We start from the raw sequence: 27,767 nt of genomic DNA, 5'->3' as shown, positions 1-27,767 counted from the left end.
TGGACAGTACATTAAAAGAAAAGATGTGTACAGCAGCAGTTATATAGGATGAGCCTTGACTAGAGTACAGTATATACATACGAAGTCGGTAAAACGGTCTGTAAACATTATTAAAGTGACCAGTGGTCAATGACTATATGTACAGTGAAATCGGAAAATATTCAGATCCACCGTAGGAATGGTGCCAAGTTTCCTCCAGGCGCGATGCTTGGCATTCAGGCCAAAGAGCTAAATCATGGTTTCATCAGACCAGAGATTCTTGTTTCTCATGGTCTGAGTCCTTTAGGTGCCTTTTGGCAAACTCCAAGCGGGCTGTCATGTGCCTTTTACTGAGAAGTGGCTTCCGTCTGGCCACTCTACCATAAAGTCCTGATTGGTGGAGTGCTGCAGAGCTGGTTGTCCTTCTGGAAGGTTCTCCCATCTCCACAGAGGAACTCTGGAGCTCTGTCAGAGCGACCATCGGGTTCTTGGTCACCTCCCTGACCAAGGCCCTTCTCACCCGATTGCTCAGTTTGGCAGGGCGGCCAGCTCTAGGAAGAGTCTTGGTGGATCCAAACTTCTTCCATTTAAACTTCTTAAGGATCGGCGTTCCGTCAACCGGACAGTTGTAAATCATGCAGCGCATTATATCAAGATCGCAGATTTTAGAGAAACAACAAATGTCGGTACATATAAGTGTCTTATATCGGCTGAAAGCTTAAATTCTTGTTAATTTAACTGCACTGTCCAATTTACAGTACCTATTACTGCGAAAAAATGCCATGCTATTGTTTGAGGAGAGCTCCTAACAACAAAACACTTTTTTCATCGCGATAGGTTGGGGAAATTCATCTCTGAAGGTGAAATGTGTACTTACATTCTGAAATCTTGCTTTGATTTATCATCCAAAGGGTCCCAGAGATAACATGAAGTGTTGTTTTGTTAGATAAAATTATTTTACATATCCTTAAAAAGGTCCATATAGCATGCACGATCAATTTTGTATTTCCACTCGTTCTATTTGCAAAGAAAGGAATCTGTGACAATCTCACCCTAAATGTTGTTTCAACAAGTCAAATCACGTTCGTATGTATTTCTCAGAGATCCTAGAAGGTAACAAGACTTCACTATATCATTAAGGGTGTAGTAAATCCTATAGGACACCATATTTGGCCAGAGAGCGACACCTTCATGGCACGCCGATGACACGGGCGGCCATCACTTGAACGACTGTATCTTTGTCAAATAAGCACCAATCGGTGCCAAGCAAAGCTAGCTAGATAGCCAATGAGCTGGGCTTTACGGGAGTATCCGGAAACCATGTATATGTTGTAAAATGTAGCTACTAACCTTGTACGACAGCATGCCTTTTCATTTTGGCCCAAAAAAAATAATGATATTCAGTGTTATGAAGTTATGAAAACTGGTTGTTTTGCAAATGTTGAACTTATAATATGGCTACTAATAATTGGAAAGCTAAATCAAAGTCCAAGTATACAGATTTAACGATATTCTTGCAGAAAAATTTAATATGAATGTGAATGTCTCCTTCACGATTTGCCCAACTGTACCTGGGGACTTCACAGTAAAAGTCTTGTAGTTTACTCATACTTCAAGTTATCCATCTTAAACTTTGCACATACACTGCTGATATCTTGTGGACACTATCAGAATTACAAACAGAGTGATGGCTAGAACTGTGACCTTTCTCTTGCATTTCAAAGATGGTGGTAGAAAAAGACCGGTTGGTTTTTTCTTTGTATTTTCTTCTACCAGATCTATTATGTTAAATTCTCCTACATTCAATTCACATTTCCAAACTTCAAAGTGTTTCCTTTCAAATGGAACCATGACTATTAAATGCTGCAGAATTGTTTTGGTACCCTTCCCCAGATCTGTGCCTTAACACAATCCTGTCTCGGAGCTCTACGGACGATTCCTTTGACCTTATGGCTTGGTTTTTGCTCTGACATGCACTGTCATATGTACCTTATATAGACAGGTGTGTGCCTTTCCAAATCATGTCCAATCAATTGAATTGTCCAACAGGTGGACTCCAATCAAGTTGTAGAAACATCTCAAGGATGATCAATGGAAACAGGATTAACCTGAGCTCAATTTCGAGTCTCATAGCAAAGGGTCTGAATATTTACTTAAATAAGGTATTTCTGTTATTTTTATATATATATATATATATATATATATATATATATATATAAATTAGCAAACATTTCTAAAAAACAGTTTTTGCTTTGTCATTATGTGGTTATATTATACATTATATGTATTTAATACATTTTAGAACAAGGCTGTAACGTAACAAAATGTGGAAAACGTCAAGGGGTCTGAATACTTTCCGAATGCACTGTACATAGAGCAGCAGTCTAACTTGCAGGGTAGAGTACCGGGTGGTAGCCGGCTAGTAACAGTGACTAAGTTCAAGGCAGGGTACTGGGAGGAGGCTGGCTAGTGCTGACTATTTAACAGTCTGATGGCCTGGTGCAACTGTACTTTCTCAGCCTTCTAGATGGTGGCGTGGTGAACAGGCCGTGGCTCAGGTGGCTGAGGTCCTTGATCTTCTTGGCCTTCCTGTGACACTGGGTTCTGTAGATGTCCTGGAGGGCAGGCAGTGTGCCCCCTGTGATGCTTTGGGCTGACCGCAATTGCAGACAGTGCAATTGTCATACCAGGCAATACAGCCCAACAGGATGCTCTTAATGGTGCAACTGTAGAAGTTTGTGAGGGTCTTCTTCACCACACTGTCTGTGTGGATGGACCATTTCAGGTTCCCAGTGATGTCCACGCCGAGGAACTCGAAGCTTGTCACCTTCTTCACTGTGACCCTGTTGATGTGGATGTGCTCTCTCTGCTGTCTCCTTAAGTCTACGATCAGCTCCTTTGTTTTGTTGACGTTGAGGGAGAGGTTCTTTTCTTGGCACCACTCCGCCAGGGCCCTCCTCCCTGTAGGCTGTCTCGTGATTGCATTATCCATAGATCTGTTGGGGTGGTATGCAAATTGTAGTGGGTCTAGTGTATCGGGTAAGTGGAGGTGATAATGATCCTTACCTAGCCTCTTAAAGCACTTCAAGATGACAGCAGTGAGTGCTATGAGGCGATAGTAATTTAGTTCAGTTACCTTTGCTTTCTTCGGGTACAGGAGCAATGGTTGAGATCTTGAAGCAAGTGGGGACAGCAGACTGGGATAGGGCGAGATTGAATATGTCCATAAACATTGCAGCCAGCTGGTCTACACTTGCTCTGAGGACGCGGCTAGGAATGCAGTATGGGCCGGCAGCCCTGTGAGGGTTAACACGCTTAAATGTCTTACTTACCTCGGCCCCTGAGAACAAGAGCTCACAGGCCTAGTGAGCGGTGGTGGCCTGTATCGGCAGCACTGTGTTTTTCTCGAAGCGGGTAAAGAAGGTATTTAGCTTGTCCGGGAGCAAGGTGTCGGTGTCCGTGACGTGGCTGGTAAATACCGCAAAGTTGGCCTGGAGCTAGAAATAGGGTGACTATGTACACTACCGGTCAAAAGTTTTAGAACACCTACTCATTCAAGAGTTTTTCTTTATTTTTACTATTTATACATTATAGAAAATAGTGAAGACATCAAAACTATGAAATAACACATGGAATCATGTAGTAACCAAAAAAGTGTTAAACAAATACATTTTTCAAAGTTGCCACCCTTTGCCTTGATGACAGCTTTGCACACTCTTGGCATTCTCTCAACCAGCTTCATGAGGTAGTCACCTGGAACGCATTTCAATTAACAGGTGTGCCTTCTTAAAAGTTAATTTGTGGAATTTCTTTCCTTCTTAATGCGTTTGAGCCAATCAGTTGTATTGTGACAAGGTAGGGTTGGTATACTGAAGATAGCCCTATATGGTAAAAAAACAAGTCCATATTATGGCAAGAACAGCTCAAATAAGCAAAGAGAAATGACAGTCCATCATTACTTTAAGACATGAAGGTCAGTCAATACGGAAAATATCAATAACTTTGAAAGTTTCTTCAAGTGCAGTTGCAAAAACCATCAAGCACTATGATGAAACTGGTTCTCACGAGGACCACCACATGAATGGAAGACCCAGAGTTAGCCCAAATAAATGCTTCACAGAGTTCAAGTAATAGACATCTCAACATCAACTGTTCAGAGGAGACTGTGTGAATCAGGCCTTCATGGTCGAATTTCTGCAAAGAAACCACTACTAAAGGACACCAATAATAAGAAGAGACTTGCTTGGGCCAAGAAACATGAGCAATGGACATTAGACCGGTGAAAATTTGTCCTTTGGTCTGGAGTCCAAATTGGAGATTTTTTGTTCCAACTGCCGTGTCTTTGTGAGACGCGGTGTGGGTGAACGGATGATCTCCGCATGTGAATTTCCCACCGTAAAGCATGGAGGAGGAGGTGTTATGGTGTGGGAGTGCTTTGCTGGTGACACTGTCTGATTTCTTTAGAATTCTAGCCACACTTAACCAGCTTGGCTACCACAGCATTCTGCAGCGATACGCCGTCCCATCTGGTTTGGGCTTAGTGGGACTATCATTTGTTTTTCAACAGAACAATGACCCAACACACCTCCAGGCAATGTAATCGGTATTTTACCAAGAAGGAGAGTGATGGAGTGCTGCATCAGATGACCTGGCATCCACAATCCCCTGACCTCAACCAATTTGAGATGAGTTTGAGATGAGTCGGACCGCAGATTGAAGGAAAAGTAGCCAACAAGTGCTTAGCATATGTGGGAACTCCTTCAAGACTGTTGGAAAAGCATTCCAGGTGAAGCTGGTTGAGAGAATGCCAAGTGTGTGCAAAGCTGTCATCAAGGCAAAGGGTGGCTATTTGAAGAATCTCAAATATAATATTTATTTTTTGGTTACAACATGAATCCATATGCGCTATTTCATAGTTTTGATGTCTTCACTATTATTCTACAATGTAGACAATAGTAAAAATAAAGAAAAACCCTTGAATGAGTAGGTGTTCTAAAACATTTGTCGGTTAGTGTATGTTGACACCATCCTGTGACAAAGACATGCTGACCTTCATGTTCGTGTTCTAGCTGCAGCACAGTATGTGTAAGGATGCCAAGGCTGCAACAGCCAGCAGGTTAATGACCTGAGGGATGCCCTTCTGAAATCCCTGATCTGGGACAGGAATCAAACCTAGGAGTCTATAGGCCCAGATCCAGACCCAGGTCCAACTCTCAGTCAAAAGCGCTCAGTCAGTCACCAGCCATTACACACAGAGTCTACATCCAAAACAGCACCCTATTCCCTACAGAGTGCACTACTTTTGACCAGTGGTGCAGTATTATGTGTGCACTATTTTACCAGGTAAGTTGACTGAGAACACATTCTCATTTACAACAACAACCTGGGGAATAGTTACAGGGGAGAGGAGGGGAGATAAATGAGCCAATTGTAAGCTGGGGGTGATTAGGTGACGAAGATGGTATGAGGGCCAGATTGGGAATTTAGCCAGGACAACCACCCCTACTCTTACAATAAGTGCCATGGTATCTTTAGTGACCACAGAGAGTCAGGACACCCGTTTAACATCCCATCTGAAAGACAGCACCCTACACAGGGTAATGTCTACAATCACTGCCACGGGGATATATATATATTTTTTTTTAGACCTGAGGAAAGAGTACCTCCTACTGGCCCTCCAACACCACTTCCAGCAGCATCTGGTCTCCCATCTAGGGACCAACCAGGACCAACCCTGCTTAGCTTGAGAAGCAAGCCAGCAGTGGGATGCAGGGTAGCATGCTGCTGGCACTATGCAGGGGTTAGGGTGCCATTTGGGACAGAGACCTCCAACCAGGCAGTTTATCAATGGCTTGTCAACTCCATGCCATACATAACCCTGCTTCCGTCACCTCAACAATTTTCAAACATTCTCTCTCCAAGAGCCCGATTCTTTGAACTTGGTTGCTTACGTAAATCCTTCTTTAGTCACATACAGTGTCAAATAACTAATCTTTAATGTATTTTGTTTCCAGACAAAGCCTATTACGATGAGAGCGTGTTTGGTTGAGGGAAATATATTTACAGTTATGTCAATGGCCAGGTCCTAACCACGGCTAGATGTAACCTTGCTCTCTGACTGACTAATACAAGCAACACTGATAGCCTGGTCTGACATCTGTTTGTGCTGTCTTGCCAACTTTTATGGTCATTGGTAGGAGTTGGCAAGACAACACAAACAGATCTGGGACCAGGCTAGAGTTCTGACTGTTGGCTGTCAAAACTTCTCTCTTTATTCACCATCTCCTTCCTCCAAGCCTCAGCAAAGAATATAACAATTTATTTATAGAATGTCTGCAGAGTTCCTAGTTCATATGGGATATCACTTAAAGATTACACAATAGACCAAGCATTCCAAATTCCCGTAATTCCCATTACGCTATCAGCAGCAGACTGTTTTTCTGGCTTCTTCTTCAGAAAAGAATGTATTCTAACTGTGTGTCTGATTGTTCATTCAGATTCCCAGTCGGGGTTTTCTGTGTGGGGGGCAGATAGAAATCTACACAACCATATGGTCCAGAACTAATTAACTAACTCAACCAAAGCTGGGAAAATTGATGGTGACTGTGAAGTTAAAAAGCAGCCAACTTCCATTGACGGTGACTGTTAAGTGTTTCATTTCCATCCCCTCCTAGTCAAAGAGATCTGCTCTTTGGATGTGAACCGACTTCTGAAGAGTGTGTGGAGAGGGGGAGGAGGAGGCATCTGAGTGGCGGGGGCAGAAGCCAAAGCAGCCATTGTTGTCAGAAAGGAGACTTTAACACTGAAGCAGCCTATCAGGATGCCCGGCCATTGGTCCTCTTCAAAGGTCTTTGCTTCCTGGGTTCACGGCTGATTATGTGAAGGGAGACTGTGGAGTGTGTGTGTTTCTGTGTGAGTGTGTGTGTTTGGAGTCTGATTGTGAAGGGAGACTGTGGAGTCTGTCTATAAGACACAGTAAGTCCTTTGTACCGCTGGAAGACCAGGACTAACAGCTCAGATAGGAATCAGGCTAATTGGTTCTATACGCTGTGGGCCAGTTTCCCGGCCATGCTCAGTTAAAAATCTCCATTAAAAGGGCTTCTTAGTCTTGGACTAGGCTTAATCTGTGCCCGGTAAACCGGCTATGTGTGTTTTCGGGCTTAGCAGTGTGAGTCACAGCCATGAGAGAGACAGCTAGCTACGGAAACATTAATTTACTCCTTTAACACAGATGGGGATATAATCCATGCTCTTTGACAGCATTCATAGAAGACATCTGGAGTCTCTCTCTCTCTCACGATGATGCACTTCCTGCTTTACTGCTGAGGGAGGTGATAAGGAAGTAGGATAGTGGGTGATGTAATGGTGATGTCATAATAAGCCAGAGAGACTGTATAATCATCCAAGTGTCTTTGGATAATAGCATCTGCTGGTGGCATTTTAAATTGGACCATATTTAATCAAATGCAGAATTAAGGAAATCTGATTCTTATGTTTAACCATTAAGGTCTATACATCATAAGGGACATACATCACAACATTTCTGTGCCTTTTTTGCCTATAAATGGCAGGGATCAAACATAGCTTGCTCTTTTTAGCACTGAGAGAAAATAGAACTGAAATCCCACTGACAAAACTTCCTATAGATTCCTGAGCCTTATTATCTGAGTGAAAAAACGCCCCAGAGTGTGTGAAATTGACGTATAAAGCTGGATTTGGGTGCCTCTTTACGTGTCATCATCAGCGCTTCTTAGCACAAATTGAAAAAATGAGACAGATATAAATAGCCAGGAAGGGCCTCACAGTGTAAAGTAGGGGGCACACCAAGGAGGACAGAGAAGGAGGATGGTTCTTTGTTCATGGGGAGTTTGTCTGTCCCCGTGGCATAGGGAGTAGGATTGGGGTGGGTGGGTAGAGAATAGTGGGCAATTGTCAGCAGTATAATTGGGGGGGTTGGGAGGAGTAGTCATTCTACTGTACCCACCAGGCAGTCGACGGCTCCCAGGGTGTGATTGGTGTTGTACAGAGAGTCGTCAGCTGTGTGGTTATGTAGTGTATGGTAATGTAGCGAAGTGATAATGTACAGCAAACTTAGAGGTTATGTATTGAGTCTGTAGTGCTACCCACCAGATTGTCGACCCCTCCCAGGGTGTGATTGGCATTGTACAGGGAGTACGTCAGCTGGTAAACCCCGTCGTTGGTCTCGCTGTTGCCATAGAAACCCACTCCCACCGCAGCACTGCACAGAGCGAGAGACAGGAAGGAAGATGCAGGTTAGCGTTTCTGATAAATTAATCAGTATAGGACAACGTATACAACATACAGTACTTAGTACCAACGACTGATCCAATAAATAATTGATCTTCGTTTAAAGGAGGTTGTTTTGCCACAATTATAAACTGTTATCAATTATTCTGTCATTGCCTTTTTCAGCTCCCAGGGTGAGAGTTGTCAAAAGTTATGGTGAGCTGTCATGACTACAACCCCTAAAATTGCAACATGAAGGCTTGAGCTTCGTTGCACATCCCCACCTTGAGGGTATTGTGCAAGCTAGAAGAATACTGTATGTTAGTTTGGTTGATGATTGTGAAAAGGTTTGTGTGGGAACCACCATTCTTCGGTTTATTCAGTCTAAAAAGTTTAGTAGATCAAATAGATAAGTACCCAGTAAATAGAGACAAAGACATAAAACCTCACAGCAAATTAAGAAACACACAGCACAGTTAAGAGATTCACATGAGTCATATTGGTTGCGTCCCAAATGACACCCTATTCCCTATATAGTGAGATACTTTTGACCAGGGCCCATAGGATTCTGGTCAAATGTAGTGCACTATGTAAGGGATTGGGTGCCATTTGGGATCACAGACACTGTTATGGAGGTTAATGTTGCTTCCCTGGATTCATTCCTCTATTTCAACAGTGTGCGTGTCTCCATCTCTTCCCTGGTCAGTAATAATAGGAACATGTGATGAACATAGACAGAAAAAGAACTGGACAGAGTCACACAACATTCTTCATCCAGTGACTGAGAATTTTCCTGTAGTCCACTGTCCATTGTCATACAGAAAAACAGAACTATGCACTATCATAATAAATGGTTCTGTATTACTCCAGGCAACCTTAGATTACTAAGTATTACTAACATGCACTCGGGTAAGCACATACACATTTTAGCAGTAGGCTGAAATTTAGTTATCTCTGAAAAATTTCCTTTTTCTCATCCCCTCTTTGAGTTTGTGTGTTACGGACATCAAAATCAAATCAAATTATATTTTTATTTATTTTATGTATAGTACTCTGACAGTACTCAGTACTCTCAGTACCACAAGCAGTGGTCCCCCTATCTTAGTATCTCTACTAATACTTTATCTTCACACTACTGTGCATATCCCTCCCCACTCCACCACACTAACACAACTACTGTGGAGATAAACCTCTCTCAGTATCTCTTGATTATTGGAACCTCACACTTTATACAGCCTACCCTTACAGCATATTAAAACACCCACTTCCTCCTGTTATGTCTGGTCCAGTAAAGTGATGCCAGATGAGGACCACAGGTCAGTCCCAGTGGGTAGAACTTAGTCTAGGCTCTGAGGGAAACCTCCACATTCATAACAGTGTCGATCACTGGACGTGTCCCAAATGGGGCCCTCTATACACTGAGCGTACAAACATTAGGAATATCTGCTCTTTCCATGACATAGACTGACCAGGTGAATCCAGGTGAAACCTATGATCCCTTATTGATGTCACTTGTTAAATCCACTTCATTCAGTGTAGATGAAGGGGAGGAGACGGGTTAAAGAAGGATTTTCAAGACTTGAGACAATTGAGACATGGATTGTGTATGTGTGCCATTCAGAGGGTGAATGGGCAAGACAAAATATTTAAGTGCCTTTGAAGGGGGTATGGTAGTAGGTGCCAGGATCACCGGTTTGGTATTTCAAGCTCAACAGTTTCCCGTGTGTATCAAGAATGGTCAACCACCCAAAGGACATCCAGCCAACGGCAGGCCAGTGGTCAAAAACAGGTAACTGATGAAAAAGTACAAAGGAGAATGACACGAATTGTGGAGAGCAACAGACGGGCTACAGTTAGTCAACTGACAGTCCAGTACAACATTGGTGCCCAAAGACCCATAAAAGAATGCACAACTCGACGTACCTTGATACAGATGGGGTGTGGCAGCCAACGGCCTTACAGAGTTCCACTTCTTTCAGCAAAATACTAGAAACTGCGGCTGCAGTGGGCTAAGGAACGAAAACACTGGACACTAGAGAATTGGAAAAACATTGCCTGGTCTGATGAATCCCGGTTCCTGCTGTTTCACGCTGATGGGAAGACTAGGGTATGTAGAAAGCCACGAGTACCGACCCCGCCCTGTGCAACTGGGTCCTGGACTTCCTGACGGGCCGCCCCCAGGTGGTGAGGGTAGGTAACAACATCTCCACCCCGCTGATCCTCAACACTGGGGCCCCACAAGGGTGCGTTCTGAGCCCTCTCCTGTACTCCCTGTTCACCCATGACTGCGTCGCCATGCACGCCTCCAACTCAATCATCAAGTTTGCGGATGACACTACAGTGGTAGGCTTGATTACCAACAACGACGAGACGGCCTACAGGGAGGAGGTGAGGGCCCTCGGAGTGTGGTGTCAGGAAAATAACCTCACACTCAACGTCAACAAAACAAAGGAGATGATTGTGGACTTCAGGAAACAGCAGAGGGAGCACCCCCCTATCCACATCGACGGGTCAGTAGTGGAGAAGGTGGAAAGTTTTAAGTTCCTCGGTGTACACATCACGGACAAACTGAATTGGTCCACCCACACAGACAGCGTTGTGAAGAAGGCGCAGCAGCGCCTCTTCAACCTCAGGAGGCTGAAGAAATTTGGCTTGTCACCAAAAGCACTCACAAACTTCTACAGATGCACAATCGAGAGCATCCTGTCGGGCTGTATCACCGCCTGGTACGGCAACTGCTCCGCCCACAACCGTAAGGCTCTCCAGAGGGTAGTGAGGTCTGCAGAACGCATCACCGGGGGCAAACTACCTGCCCTCCAGGACACCTACACCACCCGATGTCACAGGAAGGCCATAAAGATCATCAAGGACAACAACCACCCAAGCCACTGCCTGTTCACCCCGCTATCATCCAGAAGGCGAGGTCAGTACAGGTGCATCAAAGCAGGGACCGAGAGACTGAAAAACAGCTTCTATCTCAAGGCCATCAGACTGTTAAACAGCCACCACTAACATTTAGCGGCCGCTGCCAACATACTGACTCAACTCCAGCCACTTTAAAAATGGGAATTGATGGAAATTATGTAAAAATGTACCACTAGCCACTTTAAACAATGCCACTTAATATAATGTTTACATACCCTACATTACCCATCTCATATGTATATGTATATACTGTACTCTATATCATCTACTGCATCTTGCCATCTTTATGTAATACATGTACCACTAGCCACTTTAAACTATGCCACTTTATGTTTACATACCCTACAGTACTCATCTCATATGTATATACCGTACTCTATACCATCTACTGCATCTTGCCTATGCCGTTCTGTACCATCACTCATTCATACAGTGAGGGAAAAAAGTATTTGATCCCCTGCTGATTTTGTACGTTTGCCCACTGACAAAGAAATGATCAGTCTATAATTTTAATGGTAGGTTTATTTGAACAGTGAGAGACAGAATAACAACAAAAATATCCAGAAAAACGCATTGTCAAAAATGTTAAGTAAATTGATTTGCATTTTAATGCAGGGAAATAAGTATTTGACCCCCTACTCAATCAGAAAGATTTCTGGCTCTCACAGGCCTGTCAGTTTCATACAGGTAACGAAGCCCTGCAGATTAGGAGCACACTCATTAAAGGGAGTGACTCCTAATCTCAGTTTGAACTCGTTACCTGTATAAAAGACACCTATCCACAGAAGCAATCAATCAATCAGACTTCCAAACTCTCCACCATGGCCAAGACCAAAGAGCTCTCCAAGGATGTCAGGGACACAGATTGTAGATCTACACAAGGCTGGAATGGGCTACAGGACCATTGCCAAGCAGTTTGGTGAGTAGGTGACAACAGTTGGTGCGATTATTCGCAATTGGAAGAAACACAAAATGAACTGTCAAACTCCCTTGGCCTGGGGCTCCATGTAAGATCTCACCTCGTGGAGTATGCAATGATCATGAGGAATGGTGAGGAATCAGCCCAGAACTACACAGGCAGGATCTTGTCAATGATCTCAAGAGCAGCTGGGACCATAGTCACCAAGAAAACAATTGGTAACACACTACACCGTGAAGAACTGAAATCCTGCAGCGCCCGCAAGGTCCCCCTGCTCAAGAAAGCACATATACATGCCCGTCTGAAGTTTGCCAATGAACATCTGAATGATTCAGAGGACGAACTGGGTGAACGTGTCATGTGGTCAGATGAGACCAAAATGGAGCTTCTTTGGTCATCAACTCAACTTGCCGTGTTTGGAGGAGGAGGAATGCTGCCTATGACCCCAAGAACACCATCCCCACCGTGAAACATGGAGGTGGAAACATTATGCTTTGGGGGTGTTTTTCTGCTAAGGGGACAGGACAACTTCACAGCATCAAAGGGACGATGGACAGGGCCATGTACCGTCAAGATCTTGGGTGAAGACCTCCTTCCCTCAGCCAGGGTATTGAAAATGGGTCGTGGATGGGTATTCCAGCATGACAATGACCCAAAACACACGGCCAAGGCAACAAAGGAGTGGCTCAAGTAAAAAGCATCATTAAGGTCCTGGAGTGGCCTAGCCAGTCTCCAGACCTTAATCCCAATAGAAACTCTGTGGAGGGAGCTGAAGGTTCGTAGTTGCCAAACGTCAGTCTCGAAACCTTAATGACTTGAAGAAGATCTGCAACGAGGAGTGGGACAAAATCCCTCCTGAGATGTGTGCAAACCTGGTGGCCAACTACAAGAAACGTCTGACCTCTGTGATTGCCAACAAGGGTTTTGCCACCAAGTACTAAGTCATGTTTTGCAGAGGGGTCAAATACTTATTTCCCTCATTAAAATGCAAATCAATTACTATAACATTTTTGACATGCGTTTTTCTGGATTTTTTTGTTGATATTCTGTCTCTCACTGTTCAAATAAACCTACCATTAAAATTACAGACTGATCATTTCATTGTCAGTGGGCAAACGAACAAAATCAGCAGGGGATCAAATACTTTTTTCCCTCACTGTATATCTTTATGTACATATTCTTTATCCCTTTACACTTGTGTGTATAAGGTAGTAGTTGTGGAATTGTTAGGTTAGATTACTTGTTGTTATTACTGCATTGTCGGAACTAGAAGCACAAGCATTTCGCTACACTCGCATTAACATCTGCTAACCATGTGTATGTGACTAATAAAATTTGATTTGATTTGATTTGATTTGAGTACATGGCAACATTGCAGGCTGGTGGTGGTGGTGTGGGCTGTATTTTCATTGCACACATTGGGCCCCTTGATAAAATGGAGCAACTTTGAATGCCACAGGATATCTGAACATCATTGTCAATCAGGTGCATCCCTTCATGGCAGCAGTGTATCGATCTGCAAATTGATGGAACGAGCTATTCGGAGTAGAGATCCACTACCAGTCAACTTGACACAACTGTGGGCAGCATTGGAGTCAACATCGGCCAATATCCCCGATGAATCCCCGACATTCCCCGACGAATTGAGGCTGTTTTGAGGGCAAAGGGGGGTGCAACTCAATATTAGGAATGTGCTCCTAATGTTTTGTACACTCAGTGTATGTAGTGCACGACATAGGGAATAGGTTGCCATTTGGGACACATTCTGTGACTGTAATCCCTCTAAGGAGAAGCTTCCTCTGTCTCCCATTGCGTTGGGAAATGGCATTCCGATTTCCTCCCACGCAGCACTCTGCTGTGCTGTTTAGTACGGTAACAGTAATGTGGGTAGTCCTGATGAGGAGTACACAGTACAAGTACATGGACAGGAACAGAAGGAACTATTATGATAATTATAACAGTGGAGAAAGTCTCCCACACAGCAGAGAGAGAGGGTAGAAGAGAGAGAAAGAGAGAGAACCAGAAAGAGAGAGAGAGAGCGACTGGGGGAAGGGGGAGAGAAGGAGAAAGAAAGAGAGGGAAAGAGAGAGAATAAAATTGTGATAAATAAAAAAGTATACCAGTTTCATTTAAGGACAAAAAATTGACAGCCCTGCCATATAGATTGCGAAATAGTTGGGAAGAGATTTTTGACGTACCGATTCCATGGCACATGGTTTATGAACTGATACGCAAAACGACACCGGATTCAAAATTATACAGAATTCTTGCAACCAATAGAATGTTATTTATATGGGGGATACAACCTACCCAGCTCTGCAGATTTAGCTGCGAAGAGATAGAATCATTAGACCATTTGTTTTGGTACTGTCCATATGTAGCTTGGTTTTGGTCACAGGTCCAGGAATGGCTGAAAAATTGCAACATTTACCTGGAGCTAACTCTGCAGATAGCACTTCTGGGTGATCTGAAAAGTCATAGTCAATAGATCAATAATATAATAATACTTTTAGCAAAAAAAAATATTTTCAATTTACAATCTGTAGAAACAATGAGAATAGACAAGTTAAGAACTTTTGTGAAACATCACAGCACAGTTGAAGACAATATGGCAAAAATAAATTGTCACGCCCTGACCATAGAGAGCCCTCTGAATTCTCTATGGTGGTTTAGGTCAGGGTGTGACTAGGGGGGGTTATCTAGTATTCATATTTCTATGTTGGTGGTTTGTATGGTTCCCAATTAGAGGCAGCTGTTTATCGTTACCTCTAATTGGGGATCATATTTAGGTAGCCCTTTTTCCCACCTGCGTTTGTGGGATATTGTTTTGTGTGAGTGCATTCAGCAACATGTAGTTCACGTTTCGTTTATTGTTTTTGTTTAAGTTTCACTTTAAATAAAGATGTGGAACTCAAATCACGCTGCACCTTGGTCCGCTCATTTTGACAACCATGACAGAAATCCAATATGGACGGTGTTAAGAGATAGATGGGAGGCGTTGAATGGAGCTGAAGGGTGGGACTAATAACAAGATAACTAATGTAAAACATATTGTGTCCGTAAAACGTATATAGGTTCAGAGCTTTTGTGAAAGAGCACAGTTTGAAAGATATGGCTAATAGCAATCAAACCGGATGCACATCAGAAATAGATGGGAGAGGTTGAGGAGGGACAGGAGAAAAAACAAACAAAATAGAACTATTGTAAAATAGACTGTGTCCATAAAATGTATATAGTATGTTTAAGCTGGAAGTAGGAGCCTAAGCATTGTTGTTCACTGGCTAGTTTACTCCAATTAGGGGAGGGGTGGTAGGGTGAGAAAGTAATAAAGAAAAATATATAAAAAAGGTATGTATTTATATGTATGTATGTCTTTATATGTGTATGTATATGTGTGTGTGTGTATGTATGTATATAAACAGTTGAAGTTGAAAGTTTACATACACTTAGGTTGGAGTCATTAAAACTTGTTTTTCAACCACTCCACAAATTTCCTGTTAACAAACTATAGTTTTGGCTAGTCGGTTAGGACATCTACTTTGTGCATGACACAAGTTTTTTTCCAACAATTGTTGACAGACAGATTATTTCACTTATAATTCACTGTATCACAATTCCAGTGGGTCAGAAGTTTATAATCACTCAGTTGACCGTGCCTTTAAACAGCTTGGGAAATTCCAGAAAATGATGTCATGGCTTTAGAAGCTTCTGATAGGCTAATTGACATCACTTGAGTCAATTGGAGGTGTACCTGTGGATGTATTTCAAGGCCTACCTTCAAACTCAGTGCCTCTTTGCTTGACATCATGGGAAAATCGAAAGAAATCAGCAAAGACCTCAGAAAAAACAGTGTAGACCTCCACAAGTCTGGTTCATCCTTGGGAGCAATTTCCAAATGCCTGAAGGTACCACGTTCATCTGTACAAACAATAGTACGCAAGTATAAACACCATGGGACCACGCAGCCATCATACCGCTCAGGAAGGAGACGCGTTCTGTCTCCTAGAGATGAACGTACTTTGGTGTGAAAAGTGCAAATCAATCCCAGAACAACAGCAAAGGACCGTGTGAAGATGCTGGAGGAAACAGGTACAAAAGTATCTATATCCACAGTACAATGAGTCCTATATCGACATAACCTGAAAGGCCGCTCAGCAAGGAAGAAGCTACTGCTCCTTAAGCGCCATAAAGAATCCAGACTACGGTTTGCAACTGCACATGGAGACAAAGATTGTACTTTTTGGAGAAATATCCTCTGGACTGATGAAACAAAAATAGAACTGTTTGGCCATAATGACCATCGTTATGTTTGGAGGAAAAAGGGGGAGGTTTGCAAGCCGAAGAACACCATCCCAACCGTGAAGCACGTGGGTGGCAGCATCATGTTGTGGGGGTGCTTTGCTGCAGGATGGACTGGTGCACTTCACAAAATAGATGGCATCATCTGTATTGAACATTTTCTGGATATATTGAAGCAACATGTCAAGACATCAGTCAGGAAGTTAAAGCTTGGTCGCAAATGGGTCTTCCAAATGGACAATGACCCCAAGCGTACTTCCAAAGTTGTGTCAAAATGGCTGAAGGACAACAAAGTCAAGGTATTGGAGTGGCCATCACAAAGCCCTGACCTCAATCCTATAGACAATTTGTGGGCAGAACTGAAAAAGCGTGTGCAAGCAAGGAGGCCTACAAACCTGACTCAGTTACACCAGCTCTGTCAGGAGGAATGGGCCAAAATTCCCCCAACTTATTGTGGGAAGCTTGTGGAAGGCTGCCCGAAACATTTGACCCAAGTTAAACAATTAAAAGGCAATGCTACCAAATACTAATTGAGTGTATGTAAACATCTGACCCACTGGGAATGTGATGAAAGAAATAAAAGCTGAAATAAATCATTCTCTCTACTATTATTCTGACATTTCACATTCTTAAAATAAAGTGGTGATCCTAACTGACCTAAGACAGGGAATTTTTACTAGGATTAAATGTCAGGAATTGTGAAAAACTGAATTTAACGTATTTGGCTAAGGTGTATGTAAACATCCGACTTCAACTGTATATGCAACATATAAATAATTACATTACAAGCTACAATCTATCTGCAATATTAAAGCTGATCACCCCCCCCCCCCCCCCAAAAAAAATACCAAAAAAAGGAGAGAAATAGAGAGAGAAAGGGAAAAAGAGAAGAGAGAATATGCATTTCTCACTATGAATAAATTACTGATGATAACGCATTACATCATGTCTGTGGGATGTCTTTACTTTTTCCACACCAAAACATTAGCCTGGTGTCAAAAACATACTGTCGGGAATCTGCCTCTTTCATGCTCCTGTGTTTAAACAAGCTGTATGATGCAAGAGACACACTGTAGTTGTAAAGTTGTTCACTATATAGGGAAGAGGGTGCCATTTGGGACACACATACAGAGAAACCTCAAAACATCCAGGAAATAAAGAAGCAAAGCCTAGCAAATAAAAGCAGCCTGGGGAAATAGGTTTCTCTGAAATATCTGAATCATTCTCATTAACAGGATGATGGTAGGGGATTAGAGATAAAGAAGAGAGATGGAGGGAGAGAGAGTTAGTATAACTCCTTAACGCAGATAAATATCTGGAGACCATCAGACAGACTGAGTAGTAGATGGCTCAGGGACCATAGGTGCTGACCTATGATCAAGTCCCTTCTGTCCTTATTCATTGTGATCTAAAAGGCAAAACTGATTCTAAATCAGCAAGCTTTCTCTGAGACTCTGATTCTCTGATACGGCCCCTGGTATACGCATAGCAAACGTCTGTGGTACTGTCATGTCCATGACACACAAACTGTAACAGAGGATGAGAGAAAGCAAATTCACAGAGAGAACTGAAATTTAGCCTCTGGCTAAAGAACTCCAACTCCAACTTCTGCACACATATTCCTCTTTGCGATGATGCATTTACAGTGCATTCGGAAAGTATTCAGACCCCTTGACTTTTTCCACATTTTGTTACATTACAGACTTATTCTAAAATGGATTTAAAAAATATCCTCATCTAAACACAATACCCCATAATGACAAAGCAAAATCAGTAAAAAAAAAAAAATGTTTGCTAATTTATTGAAAATAAAAACTGAAATACCTTAATAACATAATTATTCAAACCCTTTGCTATGACACTTGACAAAAAAGTATTTGATTTATTTAACCCTTATTTTACCAGGTAAGTTGACTGAGAACACATTACCATTTACAGCAACGACCTGGGGTAGTTACAGGGGAAGAAGGGGGGATGAATGAGCCAAATGTAAGCTGGGGATGATTTGGTGACCATGATGGTATGAGGGCCAGATTGGGAAATTGAGCTCAGCTGCCACCTGTTTCCATTGATCATCCTTGAGATGTTTCTACAAATTGATTGGAGTCCACCTGTGGTAAATTCAATTGATTAGACATGATTTGGAAAGACACACACCTGTCTATATAAGGTCCCACAGTTGACAGTTCATGTCAGAGCAAAAACCAAGCCATGAGGTTGAAGGAATTGTCTGTAGAGGTCAGAGATAGGATTGTGTCGAGGCACAAATCTGGGGAAGGGTACCAAAAAATGTCTGCAGTGTTGAAGGTCCCCAAGAACACAGTGGCCTCCATCATTCTTAAATGGAAGAAGTTTGGAATCAACAAGACTCTTCCTAGAGCTGGTCGCCCGCCCAAACTGAGGAATTGGGGGAGAAGGGCCTTGATCAGGGAGGTGACCAAGAACCCGATGGTCACTCTGACAGAGCTCCAGAGTTCCTCTGTGGAGATGGGAGAACCTTCCAGAAGGACAACCATCTCTGCAGCAATCCACCAATCACCCCTTTATGGTAGTGGCCAGACGGAAGCCACTTCTCAGTAAAAGGCACATGACAGCCCGCTTGGAGTTTGCCAAAAGGCACCTAAAAGACTCAGACCATGAGAAACAAGATTCTCTGGTCTTATGAAACCAAGATTTAACTCTTTGGGCTGAATGCGAACCGTCACGTCTGAAGGAAATCTGGCACCATCTCGACGGAGAAGCGTGGTGGCAGCATCATGCTATGGGGATGTTTTTCAGCGGCAGGTACTGGGAGAAGAGAGATCCTTGATGAAAACCTGCTCCAGAAGGCTAAGGACCTCAGACTGAGGTGAAGGTTCACCTTCTAACAGGACAACGTAGGAGTGGCTTCGGGACAAGTCTCTGAATGTCCTTGAGTGGCCCAGCCAGAGCCTGGACTTGAACCGGATCAAACATCTGAGAGACCTGAAAATATTTATATATTTTTTTTTTACCCCTTTTTCATGGTATCCAATTGGTGGTAGTTAGTCGTGTCTCCCGTACGGACACGGGAGAGGCGAAGGTCAAGAGCCATTCGTTCTCCGAAACACAACCCAACCTAGCCGCACTGCTTCTTGACACAACGCACATCCAACCCGGAAGCCATCCGCACCAATGTGTCGGAGGAAACACCGTACACCTGGCGACCTGGTCAGCGTGCACTGCGCCCGGCCTGCCACAGGAGTCGCTAGTGCACGATGAGAGAAGGATATCCCTGCCAGCCAAACCCTCCCTAACCCGGACAACGCTGGTCCAATTGTGCGTCGCCCCACGTACCTCCCGGTTGCGGCCGGCTGCGACAGAGTCTGGGCTTGAACCCAGAATCTCTGGTGGCACAGCTAGCACTGCGATGCAGTGCCTTCGACCACTGCGCCACCCGGGAGGCCCTGAGACCTGAAAATAGTTGTGCAGCGATGCTCCCCATCCAATCTGACAGAGTTTAGAGGATCTGCAGAGAAGAACTGGAGAAACTCCCCAAATACAGGTGTGCCAAGCTTGTAGCGTCATACCCAAGAAGACTTGAGGCTGTAATCGCTTCAACAAAGTACTGAACAAAGGTGCTTCAGCAAAGGTCTGAATACTTACGTAAATGTGATATATCCGGTATTTATTTTTTAATACATTTACAAAAATTCTAAAAATCTGTTTTTCCTTTGTCATTATGGGGTATAGTGTGTAGATTGATGAGGGGGGAAAAAACTATTTAATCCATTCTAAAATAAGGCTGTAACGTCACAAAATATGGAAAAGGTCAATGGGACTGAATACTTTCCGAATGCACTGTATATAGTAAGCCTTCCTTAACTATGATTAGATCACTGTGACACATGGCAGGGTCAAAGATGGATAGAGATTTAACATCTACTACTGTAGCACACTGGCATCATGATACGCCAGCCAGCTAGATAGATGTCTCATTGGGATTCTGTTCAGGCACCACAAATACTACCCCTGGGGTCCTAACACAACTCCCTCCAACCAAATGAAATAAAGCTATTTTGTGCCTCTAATAACCTCAATTATGGGCACTATACTACAAAACTCAGTTGATGTACAGCATCCAATATCTGCCCATATACAAGCTTATCCAAAAATAATAACTGCCCATGAAATTTGATCCAAAAATTATTATTTTTACATCCAGCGCCAGAACATACCGAAAATGATTTTAAAAAGCTGTGGCAGAAAATATAGTGCCTTCAGAGAGTATTCACACCCATTCACACCAACTTCTTCCACATTTTGTTGTGTTACAGCCAGAATTTAAAATTGATTACATTTAGATTTTGTGTCAACAATACAATACACAATACACCATAATGTCAAAGTGGTATTATGTTTTTAGAAATGTTTAAAGTGTAATTAAAAATGAAAAGCTTAACCTTTGTCTTGAATCAAAAATAATTCAACCCCTTTGTTATGGCAAGCCTCAATAAGTTCAGGAGTAAAAATGTGCTTAACAAGTCACATAATATGTTACATGGACTCACTCTGTTTGCAATAAGAGTGTTTAACGTCATTTTTGAAGGACTACCTCATCTCTGTACCCCACACATACAATTATCTGTAAGGTCCCTCAGTAGAGCAGGGAGGTCCCATGAAGACCAGGGAGGTTTTCCAATGCCTCACAAAGGGCACCTATTGGTAGATGAAAAAAGAAAAGAAAAAGAAGACACTGAATATCCCTTTAAGCAGGGTGAAGTTATTAATTACACTTTGAATGGTGTATCAATACACCCAGTGCCTAAAGATACAGGCGTCCTTCATAACTCAGTTGCCGAAGAGAAAGGAAACCGAGCAGGGATTTCACCATGAGGCCAATGGTGACTTTAAAACGGCTGTTTTAGGAGAAAACTGAGGATGGATCAGCAACATTGTAGTTTCTCCACAATACTAACTTAAATGACTGGGTGAGCAGAGGGAAGCCTGTACAAAATAAAAATATTCCAAAACATGCATCCTGTTTACAACAAGATACTTGAGTAAAACTGCAAAAAATGTGGCAAAGAAATTACCTTAATGTCCTAAAGCATTATGTTTGGGCAAAATCCAACACAACACATCACTGAGTACCACTCCATATTTCCAAGCATAGTGGTGGCTGCATCATGTTATGGGTATGTTTGTCATCGGCAAGGACTAGGGAGATTTTTGGGATAAAAATAAATGGAATAGAGCTAAGCACAGGCAGAATCCTAGAGGAAAATCTAGTTCAGTCTGCTTTCCAACAGACACTGGGAGAAAAATGTACATTTTCAATAGAAAAATAACCTAAAACACAAGACCACATATGCATGCTCTTCAACCGATCGCTGCCGGCACCCACCCGCCTAGCATCACTACTCTGGACAGTTCTGACTTAGAATATGTGGACAACTATAAATACCTAGGGTTAGGGTTAGACTGGCTAGACTGTAAACTCTCCTTCCAGACTCACATTAAGCATCTCCAATACAAAATGTAATCTAGAATCGGCTTCCTATTTCGCAACAAAGCGTCCTTCACTCATGCTGCCAAACATACCCTCGTAAAACTGACTATCCTACCGATCCTCGACGATGTCATTTACAAAATAGCCTCCAACACTCTACTCAGCAAATTGGATGCAGTCTATCACAGTGCCATCCGTTTTGTCACCAAAGCCCCATATACCACCCACCATTGAGACCTGTATGCTCTCGCTGGCTGGTCCTCGCTACATATTCGTCGCCAAACCCACTGGCTCCAGGTCATCTATAAGTCTCTGCTAGGTAAAGCTCCACCTTATCTCAGCTCAATGGTCACCATAGCAACACCCACCCATGGCACGCGCTCCAGCAGGTATATCACTCCAGTGTTAATTTGCTAAATTGTAATTACTTCACCACTATGGCCTATTTATTGCCTTACCTCCTTACTTCATTTGCATACACTGCAAACAGATTTTTCTATTGTGTTATTGACTGTACGTTTGTTTATCCCATGTGTAACTCTGTGTTGTTGTTTTTGTCACACTGCTTTGCTTTATCTTGGCCAGGTCGCTGTTGTAAATGACAACTTGTTCTCAACTGGCCTACCTGGTTAAATAAAGGTGAAATAAATCAAATAAAAATATACACTTGAGTTTCTTACCAAGACGGCATTTAATGTTCTTGAGTGGCCTAATTACACTTTTGACTTAAATCGGCTTACAAATCTATGGCAAGACTTGAAAATGGCTATCTAGCAACTTGACAAAGCTTGAAGAATTTCAAAAAGAATAATGTGCAAATATTGTACAATCCAGGTGTGCAAAAGCTCTTAGAAACTTAACCAGAAAACACTCACAGCTGTAATCACTATCAATGGTGATTCTAACATGTATTGACTCAGGGGTGTGAATACTTATGTAAATGAGATATTTCATTTTCAATACATTTGCTAAAATTTCTAAAAACATGTTTTCACTTTGTCATTATGGGGTATTGTGTGAATTCAGGCTGTAACACAACAAAATGTGGAATAAGTCAAGGGGTATGAATACTTTGAGGGCACTGTAGATCCCCTAAAATTGAATGAACACCACAAAGGCTATTGATTTTACTCAGAGGGACATAAAGAGGGAAACGATTGGCCAGTTTTGAATCAACATCCTTCCATGGTGGTAAAGCTGAACTTAATAGAACTCTCTCTAAGACCTCATAAAAGTGCACTATCCTTTGTCTCTCTCTTATATGCCCCATTATGTCACTGTAAATGTATGGGAGAATCAAAGTGAGTATTTATTTAATGTAATTGTTAGATAAATGGCAAGACCTAGTGCTTAGTTTTTTCGCCTTGTTTGTAACTTATTTTGTACATAATGTTTTTGTCACAGTCTCTTAAGACCGAAAAGTTTCCAGAACAGCGATTACTCACCTCAAACAAGATGAAGATGTTTCCTTTAATGAGATGGACGCAAAGGATTTACTGCTGATACAGGACCAGTGTCAAATCCCCATCATTCGCATGAAGAAGAAACGACGATACAGGGGACGCTGGTCCGGTGTGCCTTGTGAGAATTCGTCGGCGAGTGGGTAACCCGCCTCTACCATCCGTCTTATTGGCCAACGAGCAATCATTGGAGAATAAACTGGATGAGATCTGTTCGAGACTATCCTACAACTGGACATTACAAACTGTACTATCTTATGTTTCACCAAATGGTCTGTGTCTGTTTGTCAATAATAGCTGGTGCGCGAAATCTAATATTAAGGAAGTCTCAAGGTTTCGCTTGCCTGAGGTAGAGTATCTCATGATAAGCTGTAGACCACACTATTTACCGAGAGTTTTCATCTATATTTTTTGAAGCTGTCTATTAACCTCTACAAACAGATGCTGACACTAAAACCACACTCAACGAGCTGCATAAGGCCATAAGCAAACAAGAAAATGCTCATCCATAGGCGGCGCTCCTAGTGCCCGGGGACTTTAATTCAGGGAAATTGAAATCAGTGTTACCTCTTTCTACCAGCTTGTTACATGTGCAACATGAGGAAAGAAGACCACTAGACCACTTTTACTCGACACACAGAGACGCGTACAAATCTTTCGGGGTAGAAGCTGTTAAGAAGCCTTTTGGACCTGGACTTGTCGCTCCGGTACCACTTGCTGTGCGGTAGCAGAGAGAACAGTCTATGACTAGGGTGGCTGGAGTCTCTGACAATTTTTAGGGCCTTCCTCTGACACTGCCTGGTATAGAGGTCCTGGATGGCAGGAAGCGGTGATGTACTGGGCCCTACGCACTACCCTCTGTAGTGCCTTGCAGTCGGAGGCCGAACAGTTGCCATACCAGGCAGTGATGCAACCCGTCAGGATGCTCTCGGTGGTGCAACTTGGAACCTTTTGAGGATCTGAGGACCCATGCCAAATCTTTTCAGTCTCCTGATAGGGAATAGGTTTTGTCGTGAAACTCTTCACGACTGTCTTGGTGTGCTTGGGCCATGTTAGTTTGTTGGTGATGTGGACGCCAAGGAACTTGAAGCTCTCAACCTGCTCCACTACAGCCCCGTCGATGAGAATGGGGGCGTGCTTGGTCCTCCTTTTCCTGTAGTCCACAATCATCTCCTTAGTCTTGATTACGTTGAGGGAGAAGGCCTGTTGTGTCATCGGCAAATTTAATGATGGTGTTGGAGTCGTGCCTGGCCGTGGCAGTCATGAGTGAACAGGGAGTACAGAAGGCGGATGTGTTGATACCTACCCTTACCACCTGGGTGTGGCCCATCAAGAAGTTCAGGATCCAGTTGCAGAGGGAAGTGTTCAGTCCCAGGGTCCTTAGCTTATTGATGAGCTTTGAGGGCACTATGGTGTTCAACGCTGAGCTGTAGTCAATGAATAGCATTCTCACACAGGTGTTCCTTTTGTCCAGGTGGGGCGGTATGCAAATTGGAGTGGGTCTATGGTATCTGGGATGATGCTGTTGATGTGAGCCATGACCAGCCTTTCGAAGCACTTCATGGCTACAGACGTGAGTGCTACTTGTCGGTAGTCATTTAGGCAGGTTACCTTAGTTTTCTTGGGCACAGGGACTATGGTGGTCTGCTGGAAACATGTTGATATTACAGACTCAGACAGGGAGAGGTTGAAAATGTCAGTGAAGACACTTGCCAGTTGGTCAGCGCATGCTCGGAGTACACGCCCTGGTAATCCGTCTGGCCCTGCGGCCTTGTGAATGTTGACCTGTTTAAAGGTCTTACTCACATTGGTTGCAGAGAGCGTGATCACACAGTCGTCCGGAACAGCTGATGCTCTCATGCATGTTTTAGTGTTACTTGCCTCGAAGAAAGCATAGAAGTAGTTTAGCTCGTCTGGTCTGCTCGTGTCACTGGGCAGCTCTCGGCTGTTCTTCCCCTTGTAGTCTGTAATAGTATGCAAGCCCTGCCACATCCGATGAGCATCGGAGCCGGTGTAGTTTGATTCAATCTTAGTCTTGAATTGATGCTTTGCCTGTTTGATGGTTCGTTGGAGGGCATAGTGGGATTTCTTATAAGCTTCCGGGTTAGAGTCCCGCTCCTTCAAAGCGGCAGCTCTACCCCTTGCTCAGCGCAAATGTTGCCTGTAATCTATGGCTTCTGGTTGGGGTATGTACGTATAGTGGTGTGGTGTACTCCTCAATGCCATGGGAAGAATCACAGAACATATTCCAGTCTGTGCTAGCAAAACAGTCCTGTAGCTTAGCATCTGCTTCATCTGACAACTTTATAGACCGAGTCACTGGTGCTTCCTGCTTTAATTTTCGCTTGTAAGCAGGAATCAGGAGGATAGAATTAGGTGAAACGGATTTAAGTTTCCCTGCATTAAAGTCCCCGACCACTAGGATCACAGCCTCTGGATGAGTGTTTTCCTGTTTGCTTATGGCAGTATAGAGCTCATTGAGTGCGGTTTTAGTGCCAGCGTCAGTCTGTGGTGGTATGTAGACAGCTACGAAAAATATAGATGAAAACTCTCAAGGTAGATAGTGTGGTCTACAGCTTATCATGACATACTCTACCTCAGGTGAGCAAAACCTTGAGTCTTCCTTAGATATCGTGCACCAGCTGTTGTTTACAAATATACATAGGCCGCCGCCCAGTGTCTTACCAGAGGCTGCTGTTCTATCCTGCCGATAGTGTATAACCCGCCACATGTATGTTATTAATGTCGTCATTCAGCCACGACTCTGGTAAACATAAGATACAGTTTTTAATGTCCAGTTGGAAGGATATACATGCTTTCAGTTTGTCCCATTTATTTTCCAGCGATTGAACGTTGGCTAACAATATAGATGGCAAAGGCAGATTAGACACTCATCGCCAGATCCTCACAAGGCACCCCGATCCCTTTCCGCTAAATTTCTGTTTCTTTCTCCAGTGAATGATGGGGATGAGGGCCTGTCGGGTGTTTGGAGTATATCCTTCGCGTCCGACTCATTAAAGAAAAATTCTTCGTCTAATTCGAGGTGAGTATTCGCTGTTCTGATGTCCAGAAGCTCTTTTCGGTCATAAGAGACGGTAGCAGCAACATTATGAACAAAATAAGTAACAAACAATGCAACAAAAAAATAGCACGGTTGGTTAAGAGCCAATAAGAGCCAATAAAATGGCAGCCATCCTCTCCGGCACCATCACGCTTTTTTTATGTCACTACCATCAGACTATCACTACGTCACAATAAAGGTGTAATGCGATCACAGTCACACAATTCATGTGAAAATAGAGAACTAGTCTGTCTACACGTATTAAGTATATTCACATAAGCTCTTTAAATCTCCCCCAGACACAAAGGAACAATGTAACGGGATTAGTATCTGTTCGCTACACCAGTTTCAAAACAAAAGGAGCCCCAATGTGTAACGTCTGCTTCCAACTCACTCTCAAACACGTAGATCCCCTGAACACAGCTCACTCTCCTGATCCCAATCACCTGAATTCTGATCACCTGTTCACACACCTGTATGTCATTATCAGACACTATTTAGTTCAGTTCTTTGCACCCCATCATTGTGAGGTATTGTTTGTTTTGTGACACACTTCTAGTTGGAGCACTGGGTTTCCTGTGATTTAATCCTCCCGTGTATGATAGTTATGGCCTGCCTCACTAATGACGCCTTTTGCCTATTCCCTGCCTGTACTTTAGTCTTTTTGAACCCCCTGTGTATGACCTTCTGCCTGGCCCTGGACCCAGCTACCTGCCTCCTCCTGTGGTCCTTTACAAATAAACACCTGCTGCGCCCTGCGCTTGAAACCAGCTCTCTGTCTCCCATCATGTTCATTATACAATGAATAATTTGATTTTATTTATTTAACCAGGTAGGCTAGTTGAGAACAAGTTCTCATTTGCAACTGCGACCTGGCCAAGATAAAGCATAGCAATTCGACACATACAACAACAGTTACACATGGAATAAACAAAACATACAGTCAATAATACAGTAGAACAAAATAAAAATAAAAGTCTATATACAGTGAGTGCAAATGAGGTAAAATAAGGGAGGTAAGGCAATAAATAGGCCATGGTGGCGAAGTAATTACAATATAGCAATTAAACACTGGAATGGTAGATGTGCAGAAGATGAATGTGCAAGTAGGGATACTGGGGTGCAAAGGAGCAAGATAAATAAATAAATACAGTATGGGGATGAGGTAGGTAGACAGATGGGCTGTTTACAGATGGGCTATGTACAGGTGCAGTGATCTGCTCTGACAGCTGGTGCTTAAAGCTAGTGAGGGAGATATGACTCTCCAGCTTTAGAGATTTTTGCAGTTCGTTCCAGTCATTGGCAGCAGAGAACTGGAAGGAAAGGCGGCCAAATGAGGAATTGGCTTTGGGGGTGACCAGTGAGATATACCTGCTGGAGCATGTGCTACGAGTGGGTGCTGCTATG

At 43.1% G+C, this 27,767-nt stretch overlaps 1 protein-coding gene across 2 annotated transcripts in view; it reads right to left on the bottom strand.

The window, feature by feature from the left end:
* LOC139580670 (protein tweety homolog 2-like) overlaps nucleotides 1-27,767 on the bottom strand; it is a 121,006-nt gene that overhangs the window by 48,226 nt on the left and 45,013 nt on the right. For both annotated transcript variants that reach the window (XM_071409559.1, XM_071409560.1), the window contains exon 3: nucleotides 8,107-8,218. In XM_071409559.1, the coding sequence (XP_071265660.1) occupies nucleotides 8,107-8,218 (112 nt within the window). The remainder of the gene's footprint in view (nucleotides 1-8,106; nucleotides 8,219-27,767) is intronic.

Source organism: Salvelinus alpinus, chromosome 7 (assembly GCF_045679555.1).
Source record: "Salvelinus alpinus chromosome 7, SLU_Salpinus.1, whole genome shotgun sequence".
In the NCBI taxonomy this organism is placed as follows: domain Eukaryota; kingdom Metazoa; phylum Chordata; class Actinopteri; order Salmoniformes; family Salmonidae; genus Salvelinus; species Salvelinus alpinus.
This window is presented reverse-complemented; position numbering and strand designations above follow the sequence as displayed.